Source organism: Taudactylus pleione, unplaced genomic scaffold (assembly GCF_031769625.1).
Source record: "Taudactylus pleione unplaced genomic scaffold, aTauple2 ptg000248l, whole genome shotgun sequence".
Lineage (NCBI taxonomy): Eukaryota > Metazoa > Chordata > Amphibia > Anura > Myobatrachidae > Taudactylus > Taudactylus pleione.
The window spans coordinates 1,559,565-1,575,175 of NW_028284650.1; the positions used below are offsets into that span (position 1 = coordinate 1,559,565).

The 15,611-nt window shown below is 45.7% G+C and overlaps 2 protein-coding genes across 2 annotated transcripts; both read left to right on the plus strand.

Annotated features, from left to right (window-relative positions):
• The first annotated feature begins 8,704 nt into the window (after positions 1-8,704).
• Positions 8,705-9,016, plus strand: LOC148515534 (histone H4). Its single transcript, XM_088479900.1, has one exon. It carries the CDS (start codon positions 8,705-8,707, stop codon positions 9,014-9,016), a length of 312 nt encoding a protein of 103 aa, XP_088336026.1.
• Positions 9,017-10,923: 1,907 nt separating this feature from the next.
• On the plus strand, positions 10,924-11,474 carry LOC148515535 (histone H3). The gene has a single exon (XM_088479985.1). The coding sequence runs from the start codon at positions 10,938-10,940 to the stop codon at positions 11,346-11,348; it is 411 nt and encodes a 136-aa protein (XP_088336111.1). The 5' UTR covers positions 10,924-10,937; the 3' UTR covers positions 11,349-11,474.
• The last annotated feature ends 4,137 nt before the right edge of the window (positions 11,475-15,611 follow it).

The window sequence follows — 15,611 nt, forward strand, 5'->3', positions numbered from 1 at the left end:
GGTAAACTCATCAGCTCTTTTGACCTCCATTATCATCTCTATGCTGATGATACTCAGATCTACCTTTCCTCACCTGATCTTTCCCCCTCTCTACTGACTTGTATATCCAACTGTCTCTCTGCTATCTCTTCCTGGATGTCCCAGCGATTTCTCAAACTTAATATGTCTAAGACTGAGCTGATAGTCTTCCCACCCTCCCACATAACATCATGTCCCACTATTTCTTTATTAATAGATGGCATAACTATCTCATCTAGTCCCAAAGTACGTTGTCTTGGAGACATCTTGGACTCTTCCCTCTCCTTCAAACCACACATTCAGAACCTCTCGCAGTCCTGTCGTTTCCATCTCAAGAATATTTCCAAGATCAGCCCCTTTCTCAGCAAGGATGCTACCAAAACCCTCATACATTCACTGGTCATGTCCAGATTGGACTACTGTAACCTTCTCCTAGCTGGCCTCCCCAAATCCCATCTCTCTCCTCTCCAGTCTGTGCTCAATGCTGCTGCTCGGCTCATCTTCCTCTCCAAACGCTCTACTACATCTGCCTCCCCTCTTTTGCAAGCCCTCCACTGGCTCCCATTCCCTTTCAGAAAACAATTCAGGGTTCTCACACTCACTTACAAAGCGCTCACCCCTTCCTCTCCCATTTACATCTCTGATCTCATCTCCCTTCACTCTTCTGTACGCCCTCTTTGTTCACTTAATACGCGCCGCCTTTCATGCCAATTGATTACTTCCTCCCACTCCCGCCTCCAAGATTTTACCCGTGCTGCTCCCACCTTTGGAATTCCCTCCCTCTCCCCATCAGACTCTGCACCTCTCTACAATCTTTGAAACAAGCTCTCAAGACCCACTACTTCATTAAAGCCTTCCAGCTCTCATTCTAACTTGCTGCTACATCTTCCTTTCTCCCCGCCTACCCCATTCTGTGTCACTTCTGTTTGTGTACCCCTCCCTTTAAGAATGTAAGCTCTTTCGAGCAGGGCCCTCTACCCTCTTGTGCTTCTCCCTACTGTCATTTAATTTATCTTACTCCCCACTAGGGCAACTGACACTTGGCTGCTTATGTGGGCGTAAAGGTCGCTAATATAGCAATGTTTATTATCCATGTACTGTATTGTAATGTATTGTATTGTAATGTAAGTCACTGGTTACTTATTTGTCTATATAGTTTGTAAGGTGCTACGGAACACTTGTGGCGCCATATAAATAAATGATGATAATAATAAAAATAATAAGTAGCTATAGTTGTGCAAGGGTTAAATAGCCTTGGGCAACAAATATGACACTTGGAAACCACAGAGGGCGGTCACTTACATATAACCCTCATGCAATTGGCTTTGTCCAATAAGGTTTTAGGCATGAAATAGGGTGGTAAAGTGGGCATGGAAACCAGATATTATACACATGAATAAGTAGCTGTAGTTGTGTGAGGGTTAAATAGCCGTGGGCAACAAAATTTGACACTTGGAGTTCACAGAGGAAGGTCACATACATATAACCTTAATGCAATTGGGCTGGCCTAACAATGTTTTAGGCATGAAATAGGGTGGTAAAGTGGGCACAATACCTATATATGTGAATAAGTAGCTGTAGTTGTGCAATGGTTAAATAGCCTTGGGCAACAAACTTGTATTTTGCCTGGTACAGCTAGGCTTTGGGCATGTAATAGGCTGGCAAAGTGGGCACAGGAACCACATTATACCATTTTGAACAAGTATTGTAGCTGTAGTGATGCAAGGGTTAAATAGCCTTGCGCCCCAAGTTTGACACTACCAACCAGTAGCATGAGGTCACTTTCTCGTGACCCACTTGTATTTTGCCAGGCCCAATAAGGCTTTGGGTATGAAATAGGCTGGCAAAGGGTATCGGTATGATTTACCGCTGGACCCATGCCCGGCAGTTGGAATCCTGACAGCGGCATCTCGGCAGAAAAGGAAATCCCGATCATTAAAGGTAAGTATATACTAACCTATTTTGACCCCCATAACCCTTCCTTCGCGGTGCCTTACCCTAACCTTCCCCCCAGTGCCTAACCCTAATCCCCTCTCTAAGTGCCTAAACCTAACCACCCTTCCCCGCCGCCTAAACCTAAGTCCCCTGAGGGGGTGCCTAATGCTGACTCCCCCTTCCCATAGCCTACACCTAAACTCCCAGGGGGGGTGTTTAACCCTAAGTCCCCCCCCGGGAACCCTAAACCTAACTCTCCCCCCCTGTGGCTATCCGCGCTCGGCGTCCCTTCGATCGGGATGCCGGGCGTCGGGCTCCGAGTGTATGTCTAATGACAGGCGTCGGCATATCGACGCCTGCCTTTAGACCCTTGCCGGGATATGACAGTCAGGAAGCCGGCTATCGGGATTAGGTCCGCCGGCTTCCCGACTGAATACCTGGCAAAAAGTGAGCACACGTACAGATTGTATTGATTTGAATAAGTAGCTGTAGTTTTGCAAGGGTTAAATAGCCTTGGACCACAAAAATTACACTTGTATCAAACAGATGGGGGTCACTTACATATGACCCACTTGTATTTTGCATGGCCAACAAATGTTTTGGCCATAAAATAGGCTGTCGAAGTAGGCAAAGGCACCATATTTTACCATTTTGAATAAATAGCTGTAGTGTTTCAAGGATTAAATATCTTGAGCCATTAATATGACATTTGATACCAACAGATACCAACACCTACATATGAACCACTCAAACAACAGATACCAACACCTACATATGAACCACTCATATTTTGCCTGGTCCAATTAGGTTTTGGGCATGAAATAGGCTGCCACATTTAGGCACAGGTACAGATTGTATTGATTTCAATAAGTAACTGTAGTTTTGCAAGGGTTAAACAGACTTGGGCCACAAATTTGACCTATGCAACCAACAGAGGGAGGTCACTTACTTGTCACACACTTGTATTTTGCCTGGCCCAACAAGGTTTTGGACATTGAATAGGCTGGCAAAGTGGGCACAGATTGTATTGATTTGATTATGTAGTGTAGCTGTAGTTTTGCAAGGGTTCAATAGCCTTGGGCCACTAATTTGACACTTGAAACCAACAGAGGGGGTCACTTACACATGACTCAATTGTATTTTGCCTGGCCCAACAAGGTTTTAGGCATGAAATAGGCTGGCAAAGTGGGCACAGCACCATAATTTACCATTTTGGATAAATGGCTGTAGTGTTGCAAGGGTTAAAAAACCTTGGGTCACTAATTTGACACTTCCAACCAACAGTAGGAGGTGACTTACTCGTGATCCACTTGTATTTTACCTGGTACAACTAGGTTTTGGGCATGAAAAAGGCTGGCAAAGTGGGCACAGGTACCCCATTATACTATTTTGAATAAGTATTTGTAGTGATGCAAGGGTTAAATAGCATTGGGCCACTAATTTGACACTTAAAACCAACAGAGGAGGTCAGTAACACATAAACCACTTGTATTTTGCCTGGCCCAAAAAAGGTTTGTGCATGAAATACAGCAGGCTGCTTAATTTGGGCACAGGTAGAGATTATTTTGATTTGAAAAAGTAGCTATAGTTTTGCAAGGGTTGAATAGCCTTGGGCCACAAATTTGAACTTTGCAACCTACAAAAGGGGGGTCACTTACATTATTTTATTTATTTATTAACAGTTTCTTATATAGAGCAGCATATTCCGTTGTGCTTTACAATTGCAAACATTAATAGACCAAAACTGGGTAATAACAGACCAATATAAAGGTAGGAAGGCCCTGCTCGCAAGCTTACAATCTATAGGGAAATAGGCATTGATACACAAGGACAGGTGCTATATATTGCATTTTGGTCCAGCCAGAATGCACAGTTTCTTGGTGGGCTGCATGATCCATTCACACCGGAATGTCGGCCAAATGTCATGAGGATGTGAGAGAAAGAGGATGTGTGAGGTTTTGTGTGGACTGCGAAAGGGGATGTAATTAGATATGGAAGCTATGAAGGTTATGTGGGCCGTTCTGGGATTTGATAAGCTTGCCTGAAGAGGTGAGTTTTCAGGGATCGCTTGAAGGATTGGAGACTAGAGGAAAGTTGTATTGTGCGTGGTATGGCATTCCATAGAGTGGGTGCAGCCTGAAGAAAGTCCTGTAACCGTGAGTGAGTGGGAGCAAGTAATGCGTGGGGATGAGAGAGCAAATCTTGTGCTGAGCGGAGAGGTCGGGTAGGGAGATATTTTGAGATGAGTGAAGAAATGTATGTTGGTGTGGTTTGGTTAATAGCTTTATGTGTAAGTAAGATTATTTTGTTTTGAATACAGTAGAAAACCGGCAACCAATGGAGGGACTGACAGAGCAGGGCAGCAGACGATGAACGTTTGGCAAGGAAGATAAGCCATGCTGCTGCATTCATAATTGATTGTAATGGCGATAGCCTGTTTTTGGGAAGACCAGTAAGAAGGCCATTGCAATAGTCAATGCGGGAAATAATGAGTGCATGGATTAGAGTTTTTGCAGCGTTTTGTATGAGATATGGTCAAATTTTGGATATGTCTTTTAGATGTATGTAACATGATTTTGAGACAGATTGAATGTGGGGAACAAAGGACAGTTCAGAGTCAAGTATGACTCCTAGGCAGCAAGCTTGTGGGGCAGGGTGGATTGTCGAGTTATCAACAGTGATAGAGAGATCAGGTTGGTAACTGTTATTGGCTGGTGGAAATATAATTAATTCTGTTTTAGAAATATTAAGTTTCAGGTGACGAGATGACATCCAAGATGAAATGGCAGAAAGACATTCAGTGACACGGACGAGTACAGATGGTGATAAATCTGGGGAAGATAGGTAGATTTGAGTATCCTCCGCATACAGATGGTACTGAAATCCAAAAGAGCTGATTAGTGGTATAGATTGAGAATAACAGAGGCCCTAAGACAGAGCCTTGCAGTACTCCAACTGATAGAGGTAGCGAAGAGGAGGCAGAATCAGCAAATGAACAGTAAAAGAGCGACCAGATAGGTAGGAAGAGCACCAAGAAAGAGCCGTGTCCTTAAGACCTAGGGATTGTAGTGTTTGTATGAGAAGAGAGTGGTCAACAGTGTCAAAAGCAGCAGAGAGATCTAGAAGAATTAGGAGTGAGTAATGGCTTTTAGCCTTGGCAGTGACCAGATCATTTACTACCTTAGTCAGTGCTGTCTCTGTGGAGTGTTGGGAATGGAAGCTGGACTGAAGTGGGACCAATAAGTTGTGTGAGTTAAGAAAGTGTGTGAAGCTGGTGTAGACAAGTCTCTCAAGTAGCTTGGAGGGGCATGGGAGCTGGGAGATAGGACAGTAATTTGAGAGAGTGTTGGATTCAGAGTTTTGTTTTTTCAGAATAGGAGTAATCATTGCATGCTTGAACAGTGATGGAAAGTTGCCAGTAGAGAGAGAGAGAGATTACAGATTTTAGATACGGTTGGGATAAGCACAGGAGACAGAGCTTTACTGATTTGTGAGAGTATAGGATCTAGAGAAGAGGTAATAGAGTAGGAGGATAAGACGAGTGTTGATACTTCATCTTCATTTGTGAGATCAAATGAAGAGAATGTGCCATAGGATTCAGGTAGGGAATTGAGCAGGTCACTAGCTGAGGAAGAACATACCATTTCATTTCGGATCTCATCAATCTTGTCCCTAAAATAGGAAGCAAAATCTTGTGCACAGATAGTAGGAGGTGGTTTGGGTGAGGGAGGGGTAAGAAGCAGTTTAAATGTATTAAAAAGTCGCTTGGGGTTAGAGGCTTGAGCAGAGATAAGAGATTGGAAATATGTTTGTTTGGCAGTATCCAGAGCAGTACGATAAGAGTTGTAGATAGTCTTATATGTGAGCAAGTCAGTTGGAGTATGAGACTTTCGCCACTGACTTTCTTGTATTTTGCCTTGCCCAAAAAGATTTTGAGCATGTAATTGGCTTGTAAAGTGAGCAGAGGCACCAAATTATACCATTTTGAATAAGTAGCTGTAGTGTTTCAAGGGTTAAATAGCCTTGGACAACAAAAATGACACTTGAAACAAACAGAGTGGGGTCACTTACATATGATCCACTTGTATTTTGCTTGGCCCAAAAGGGTTTTGGGCATGAAATAGGCTGGCAAAGTGGACATAAGGCACCAAATTATATATTTTTTAATAAGTAGCTGTAGTGTTGCAAGGGTTAAATAGCCTTTTGCCACAAATTTGACAATTCCAACCAACAGCAGGAGGTCACTTACTTATGACTCACTAGTATTTCACCTGGCCTAACAAGGTTTCAGGCATGAAATGGGCTGGTAAAGTGGGCACAGGTACAGATTGTATTAATTTGAACAAGTAGCTGTAGATTTACATGGGTTAAATACCCTTGGGCCACAAATTTGACACTTGCAACCAACGGAGCACTTACATAAATAGCGGGACCCAGCACCAGCAGGTGAGAGTAGAAATCTACCTGTGCTGCACAGAATGTTGAAGACACTCACAATGCACTGTTTGTTATGCAGAAGAAGTTAGAATGCCCCATATGATTTACACAAAGGAGAAGAAAATGGATTAACTCTATCACTTTTCCTAATGAGAGAATATCCTCCATCATAAACAGTATTCTGGCAACTACAATAAAGACACTTTCAGGCCCCCATTTATCAACATAGTATATTTCCTTTAGCGCTCGCTTGGGGTTATGACTTCTTTTTTGCATTTAACAAACAGCGGTAATCAAAGATGGCGAGAGCACTGAAGTCCCCATTGACGGCAATGGGCACCAGTCGCGGCCCTTCTGGCTTCAGCAAAGCCTTCCAGCCACTGCTGGGTCCCCGTGTCGCACATGCGTATTACACAAGACCCTGTCGCTACCAGCGTGAGGTTGCCAGCAGCCCAGCGGAGGACATCGCAGAGGAGGAGGAATTCGCGGGTCCTCGCTGGAGGGGTAAGTATTGGTAAATAACAGTGAATTTTTTGTTTGTATCACAGTGTTCCTAAATTAAAAATTGTGCTGGTGTTTACCTTCATTGATAAATGGGGGCCTCAGTTTCCACAACAACATCGCAAGCCTAGGGACAATATATTCAGAGACAAAGTTTCCCTGCATCCGGGCCGCCCGAGGACGTCACTTCCGGCCACGTTCGGAAAAGATAAACAGAAGGAAAAGACTGCAACTCATGTCAGATCCGAGGGACCACCATTAGGTGTACATGACAGAGCGTATGACACATCAGGGAATACGCAAAGCTACAGTCTCTTCCCACACCGGATCTCTTCAAACCGGTACCGGAAGGGACTGGCTGCACGGCTATTTAAAGTGAATTCATTTCTCATTACCACCGAGAAAGGGACAAATGGTCCCAAAACGCATTGAAAGGATAGGTGATGGAGCAACTACTACTGTGCTGTTTCTCTGAGGACTTACATAGGGCCCCCGGAGCCACTCCCGTGCTGAGATTACAGTTCTGCATATTATAATTTTAAGGGCATGCGTGTGGCATCCATTCAGTGCTGGTAGATGGCTGGGGCAGCCCAGCTGCTGACAGAAAACTGGGCTTGTCCCCAGCCTGACATGAAATGGGAGGCGTGCCATACGGGCATGCCCCCAAGTAACGTCATCTAGGAATCGTTGCATATGGAAAGTAGGCCATGCCCCTTTATCGATGGTGCCCAGCTTTGCCAAGCGAGCAGAGTAACAGGCACGGTCCCTTTCTTGCATAGGGCCCTGGACTCAGACCTATGCGAGTGGGTCGGCTCTAAAGTCTCATGGTGCATACACACGGTCAAATTTCCTGTCAGATCTGAACGATAACGATTTTAAAAATCATTCAAATCTGACAGAAAATCTGACATGAGCCTTCAACGATGAACGATGCGCGTTCCCGCTTGTCAGAAAACGATATCTGAATCTGATGTGTTTGCAGTCAGATTTGGACGATTCCATTTATTTTAATGCAGTCAGAAATCGTTCAAACTGTTCATAGAATCGTTCAAATTGTTGCTCAAATCCTTCATCTGATACATCTGACCGTGTGTATGCACCATCAGTCTGCAGCAGCAGCCCTGAGCAGCATCATTCAATGAGGGGTGAGAGGAATGGAGGGATGAAGTAGAGTCAGGTAAAGGTGAACAGGCAGGGAATGACGTATGAAAAGAGAGAGGTGGTAAAAATATAACTGCTGGTGTAGAGGCTGGAGAATAGCAATATAGGCAGATAATGAGAGTGGTGAGGGGAATGAGGTGGGTAAGAAGGATGAGTATGGGGCAGCTAAAGTGGGATGAGAAGTTTCAATATTTAGGTTAGTGTCTCCAGCGGAGACTGCAGGAGATCACAGGTAAGACTACAAAAGACCCAGAAAAGTGAGATTTCAAAATGAGAGAGGGCGGGAGAGACAGTTTGGGAAGGGGCAGAACACGCCAGTGCATAGGAACAGTAATGTCATAATCACCATCTAATAGAGACACATAACTCATTAGACACATACACCGTCTCAGTTCAGTCTGATTGGAGGATGAGTTCTTGTATAAAGTAAAATATCAATAACTGCATTGGTAGGAATCCCGAAACTGATATTGTCCCTATATTAGGAGCGTCACAAGCAGCAGGATGTGACGCCTTGGAGGACTCCTCCCTCATAGACCAGAGGTTTCCCATTTGGTCCGCTCGCACTGTATAAAAGGAGGACTTTGCTGTAATTGTAACAGTATTGTTCTCTTTACAGCGAGTGATACAATACAAGTGATTAAAAAGCAACATGTCTGGCAGAGGCAAAGGCGGAAAGGGGCTCGGAAAAGGAGGAGCCAAGCGCCACAGGAAAGTGCTGCGGGATAACATCCAGGGCATCACCAAGCCTGCCATTCGCCGTCTCGCCCGGAGAGGAGGCGTGAAGCGCATTTCTGGTCTCATTTATGAGGAGACCCGCGGGGTGCTGAAGGTCTTCCTGGAGAACGTTATCCGGGACGCCGTCACCTACACCGAACACGCCAAGAGGAAAACAGTCACCGCTATGGATGTGGTGTACGCTCTGAAACGCCAGGGCCGCACTCTCTATGGATTCGGGGGCTGAACACTGATGTACATTGAATACTATCACCCACACAAAGGCCCTTTTCAGGGCCGCCTATTTCTTCTATGAGAGCGCTATAATTATTCCCTTGTACTATTATATGTATCTTGTCCTGGCTGACGCCAGACCTTATACAGAGTCCTAATATAAGCCTGTGTGCTGGTTTATATTTAGATCGTTACTAGTAAATTATGGGGAAACGACAGCTTATAGGTGAAATCTGCACGTAGTCACTCGCTGTCGGTCTTGTAAATGTATCGAGTGAGTGCATTAAAGCATTGTCCTATGGGTGTCCCTATGTTAGATTATTACGGCCTCTGTTTCTAAAATGGCACAAATCAGTGTATGTGGCTGACTAGTTCTAGACTGATAATTACACTGTTTATAAAGAAACAACCGCAATGGTCAGTGCTTCTTTAAACGTTAACTGTAGGAAATCCCTTTTAAAAGAAAAGTATTGACAACCCCCTTTCTGCCTGGGAAGGGCTCCTGCTCTATTTTGTGTAAAGAATTACACATTGCATACATTTAAATCAGCATTAAGATCCATTTTCAGACATACCCTCCTTTAAAAGTAATTTGTCAAATGTCAGAGCATTACACTGGTTTAAGACAGAGTTTTATCTTCTAGAGCAGTAAATGTGAATAACATTGGTGGTATGTCATGTTTGCAACTGAATGTAAATGTAGCAATGAACGAGCTTTATACAGTTACAATATGGGCTATGGAAGCCTTAGCCTCTATTGTAACAGTATCATATATATATCAGAAGATAGAACCACTAAACCACACTGGAATTACAACACACTGCACAAAGGAATAGAGATATTCAGTGTTTTGAAGACATATTAGTAAATGAGTCAGTCAGTCTATCTGACAATTATTAAAATAGCCAGATTGTTTTCAGTCGTCTAGCGACAATCAGAAGCCAAACTAACGCTGCTCCTGGTTTGGCAGAAGACTGTTTAGACTTTCTTACCCACACAGACACGTTCCTAGAGCGGTGACTCGGACTCCTGCTGGAAAAATACAAGAGTGAGACAGGGCTATACAGCCCATTCATCCGGTTCCCACGGTGGGGTGGCATTTGATGAGGCTGATAATAGATTGGGTAACTGCTTCTCGGAGATGGCTATTGCCCCAGCCACCCCCGAAAATATCTGGTGGCTAAAGTTACCCTGCGGAGGAAGTCTCTGAAAAGTTTTGCTAAAGCCCCGGGGGGAATAACAACATATTATTCTAATGGTCATTACAAATGCATGTTCATTCCCAGAGACACCCCAAAATGATCTATTATGATATTTGTCTGGATGTGAAAAGATTTCCTTATGTCCAGCGTATTTGAGGAGAGTGGTAGGTAGGCTGGAATATAGCCCTGTAAACGCTGTGCGAGAGTCGCCTCTGGTTGGTGCGTGGGGTTAGGTCCGGGACCTAGACTATGGGTGATGGGGCGACCTGAGCTAGCTGCCGGCTATAACTTCTTACAGTGCTCCGATAGGTCTTGCACCTCTGATAATGTAAAGCTGACTGCTACAGACTACAGCATGTATTCCGGGAATACATACTATTGCAGTCTGCCTCCCAATCGCATTACTATTGCCGACTGTAATGAGGGTAATTGAAATGTATGGGACTCCTTATGTATCAATTTCAATATACATTTAAATATTTCTACCTAGGGTAAGTGTCATCAGCATTTTTTCCAAGAAGTGGGGTTTTTAAGGGGGATTTATTTTTTTATCAGTAGACGGGACGTTTAAACGGCGGGATTTTTGAAAAAGCGTTTATTTTTATTTTTTAAAGCCAATCGGTGGAGAGGGCAGGACTACTTCTTCCAATCAGCGTGAAGCACTCTTTATATATAGGTTTGCTAAACGCTGTTGTGTCACTGTCTGTGTATTTAGTCACTTTGGAAGAATAATGGCCAGGACCAAGCAGACCGCCCGTAAATCTACAGGAGGGAAAGCTCCCCGCAAGCAGCTGGCAACCAAGGCTGCCCGGAAGAGTGCCCCAGCTACCGGCGGCGTGAAGAAGCCTCACCGCTACCGACCCGGGACTGTTGCGCTCCGAGAGATCCGTCGCTACCAGAAATCCACTGAGCTGCTGATCCGTAAGCTGCCCTTCCAGCGACTGGTGAGAGAGATCGCCCAGGATTTCAAGACCGACCTGCGCTTCCAGAGCTCTGCTGTCATGGCCCTACAAGAGGCCAGCGAGGCTTATCTGGTCGGGCTCTTCGAGGACACCAACCTGTGCGCCATCCACGCCAAGAGGGTGACCATCATGCCCAAAGACATCCAGCTGGCCCGCAGGATCCGAGGGGAGAGGGCATAGATGGTACTCGGCACTCCTATACACACCAAAAAACCACAAAGGCTCTTTTCAGAGCCACCACATCTTTCTAAGCGAGCTGAAGCATAAACTACGTATTAGTTTGAGCAACAGGATACTAGGTAATCCTCAACTCTGCTCTCCAACTAGGTGGGTAAGAAAGTACAAAACTCCCATTAAAAGTCGGAGTTCAAAGCGCATTATCTGTCTTCCCCGTCTCCTTTCTGGCAGCATGTCGCTGTTTTGGATGGCGACAGGAGCCTCTTTATGGGGGGGGGGGGGGGGGGGGGAATTAAAATGCGGTGCACCTACAAAACCCGCAGCCACTTGCATGAAAATAACCCCCCATCATGGAGGATATATTACATTAGAGCTTTAATGTTCCACAGTACAGGGATTGTTTTTCCCTTTGGACTCACTCTCCGCGATATTTTGATAGTCAAAGAAAACAAATATTATATTACTACACTGTGGATCATACAAATTATAGGTGCGCCAGATTCCAGACCCCTTCTGTACAAACTATTTGGAAATGTGAGGTTGTCTTTAAATAATCTCAATTGTGAGGTCAGCAACAACCCTAATGGTATTGTATTTACTTGATTTTAACTTGCCAGAAAGCCGTCAATATTTTATTTCCTTTCAGTGGTTACACCACAATTCCATCATGTTAAATTAATCTTCTCACGTTCATGACAAAAAAAAAAAAAGGGAAACCGAGCGCAATTCATTTTACACTAGCAACTTTATTAATTTGAAATCCGTATGCAGTTACACTATGAGCATGTATATAAATCCGCCTACCAGATATAAGATACAGTAGATAAAGGTCTTTTGTGAGAAGAGGTGATGGTAAAGAAAAAAAAAAAATGAGATATGGTAAGAACTTACCCTTGTTATCTCTATTTCTACGAAGTCCATAGGGTTCCACAGGATACCTTGGGGTATAGGTGATGGCGGCAGACATCCAGGCACCACAGAGTTAAATTTTCAGCCTCCCAGGATGCACTGGGGTCCCTCTCCTATACCCCGCCCCCGAGCCTCAGGCCACTCAGTTTCGTAACAAGCCATAGGCCGGAGCAGGAGCAAAAAAGAGAGAGAAGACAGTCTCCTTCTGGTGAGAATGTGATTCTTGTGTGTTCCAGACTGAGAAACCGGTGACCAGATCAAAGCCCATCTGCAGTACAGGTGCGACAGGGCGGGAGTCCTGTGGAACCCTATGGACTTTGTAGAAATAGAGATAACAAGGGTAAGTTCTTACCATATCTCATATTTCCTACTTCAGGGTCCATAGGGTATCCACAGGATACCTTGGGGATGTCCCAAAGCAGTATCCTCTAAGGGTGGGGACGCTCCTGTGCTGTAAGGAGAATCCGCCGCCGAAAGGAAGCATCCTGAGAGGCGAAGGTATCAAAAGCATAATACCTTACCAAAAACATGGACAGATGACCACGTGGCAGCCAATCACCGCTGAAGTGCCACGTCGAGCTGTCCATGAAGGACCCACAGACCTAGTGGAAGAACTTTAATAGAGGATGGAACAGGAAGACCTGTGAATCCATCCTGCCAAAGTTAGCGTAGTGGCAGGCCAACCCTTTTTATGGAAACCAGAAAGGACAAAACCGAGAGTCTGATTTCCTAAATGGACTGGTACGATCAATTTAAATTCTTAGCGCCCGTACCACAGCCAAATAGGCCTCACCAGCAGACAGGACTGGGGAAGTAAAGGCAAGCACTGCCCTGTTCCTAGGAAAGATGAGAAAAAGGGAGGTCTACATGACAGAGCCTCCCATTCTGAGATCCTACTGGCCAAATTAAGAGCCAGAAGGAATACAGTCCTAGCCGTAAGCCATTTGAAATCCACTGAGCCCAGTGGACCAAATGGCGGTCCTCAGAGAGCCCTAAGGACCACAGCCAAATCCCAAGGAGCATCAGGTGGAACAAAGGGATGCTGAATATAACTTACACCCTGCACAAAGGTGCGGACATCAGGAAGAGTAGCAATCCTACACTGAAACCATACTAACAGGGCAGAAACCTGCACCTTGAGGTAAGCAAGGCGAATACCGTTATCTAAGCCCACCTGTAGGAAAGCCAACCTCTGGATATCCGGAATACCCGAGGAGCCTAGCCTCTAGGGCGACACCTGAAAGAAAGTATACCATACCTAATGGTAAATTGTTGCAGATAAAACTTCCGAGCTCTTAGCATGGACAGAGCCCCTGCTAACTATAGAGCTGGAAAAACTCCTAGACCTTAAGAGGGCAGTCTCCACCACAGACAACCCAGGTCTGGGTATCAGCCAGGATCCTGAGACAACAGGTCCGGGCGTAGAGACAACAGCTTCGGAGTGGTAACTGAGAGGCTCCGAAGATCTGAATAATAGTGCCATCTGACCTACGCTGGAGCTATCAGCAGGAGCGTGCCTCCTTCTTGCTATTACTGGAGGAAGAAGGGATAACGGAGGGACGAGGTACACAACTTGGAAGGTCCACTGGACCTACCTACGTCTATCAGAAGAGTCTCATCTCTGAAAGGCTCCACTTGTTCACCAGAAGATTGAACACCTCCAGATAAAGAGGACATTTCCCTGAATGCACGTCTTGAGGGCTGAGAAAGCCTGCTTTCCATCTGAGGATTCCTGAATGAACACTGCCGATGACGGCAGGGATATAGCCTTCCACCCAAGCCAGAATTCGGGACACCACTGTTAGTGTCGCCTGACTTCGGGAACCTCTGATGGCATTGTCAGACTGTACCTGCACGGTATTTCCGTGGAGGACCTGTCCTGCATGCTGGAGAACCCTGAATACTGCTCAGAGTTCTCAGATGTTTATGGGAAGCGCAAAAACTACTGGTGTCCACCTGCCCTGGAACAAGTGTGGACCCGTCATGCTTCCCAGCCATGGATACTGGCGTCCGTCGTCAGAAGGACCCTGTCCGCAATCCCAAAGGGGGTGCCCCTTGTTTAGGTGAGCTTTCTGCAGCCACCAGGCCAGAGAGAGACAAACCTCCGGGGAAAGCCTATTGACTTTATCCTATGGGGCAACCCATCCCATCCGGAAAGGATCAAGTTCTTTAGAGTGAAGCTGGGTACTCTCCACCATGTCGAACAGCGACATCCTGGAACCCAGGAACCACATTGCCAAGTGAATAGACACTCGGCGACTCTGCAGGCAACTGCATACCTTTGCCTGTAATGCAGAGATCTTTTCCTCAATCACAAAGATCCTCAGATGTTGGGATATGGAGCATCCTCTGTGAAGAATCAGAGAGGACCATTTCCAGTTTATCAGTCAGCCCTAACGTAGCAACACAGATATTGTCCGTTGCATATGGCACTGAAGTATCTCTGGAGACCGTGGTAACAACAGGAGGTCCCTCGGATAGGGTAACAAGCGGACCACCTGCATCCGCAGGTGGGCTGCCATAACTACCATGACCCTGGTAAACCGTGAGGTGTGGAGGCCAGACCAAGGGGCAATGCCAGAAACTGGAAATGCTTATCGACCACTGCAAACCTGAGGAAAACACTGGTGTGCTAAGAAAAGAGGGATATTCAGGTAGTCACCCTGAATATATCTAACGACACCACAAAATTCCCAGGCTCCATTGAATGATGGAATGCAGGGTCCCCCTCCCGAACCGAGGAACCCTTAAGAATTTGTTGAAGGATTCGAGGTTGAGAATGTCCTGGTAAGACCCATTGGGTGTCTGTACCAGAAAGAGGATGGAGTCATACCTCGTTCCCCTTTGGGGCAACGGAATAGGTACTATAACTCCTGCCTGGAACATAGAGTGTAACACCCTCAAAAATTACAGGGCCTTGTCCTGAATTGACAGAAGACCTGTAACGAAAAACCATCTGGGAGGCTTTTACTGGGAGGAAAGGACATACCTTCAAGAAAATACTTCTCTTACCCAAGTGTCCGTGGTGGTCAGACACCAGCACAGGATGAACTGGAGAAGCCGGCCTCCAACTCTGGGGGCTCCCAAGAGGAGGCCCGTCCCGTGAGGCTGAAGGCTTATAGTCCAACTTGGTAGTAGGACGTCTTGTACTCCAAGCCTGTTCTTATGGCTGAGCAGATTTCCTGGCTACTGACTGCCTTGGAAAGCTGTATTTTAGACTTACCCTGGCCTCACAGGGCCGAAAAGACAAAGTCCCAGACCCTGATGGGACTGTAGCCGATGGCAGACACGCAGACGTAGCTGCTGCCTGCAGGGCCACAATTGCGTCCAGACGAGGGCCAAACAGGACTTGTCCCG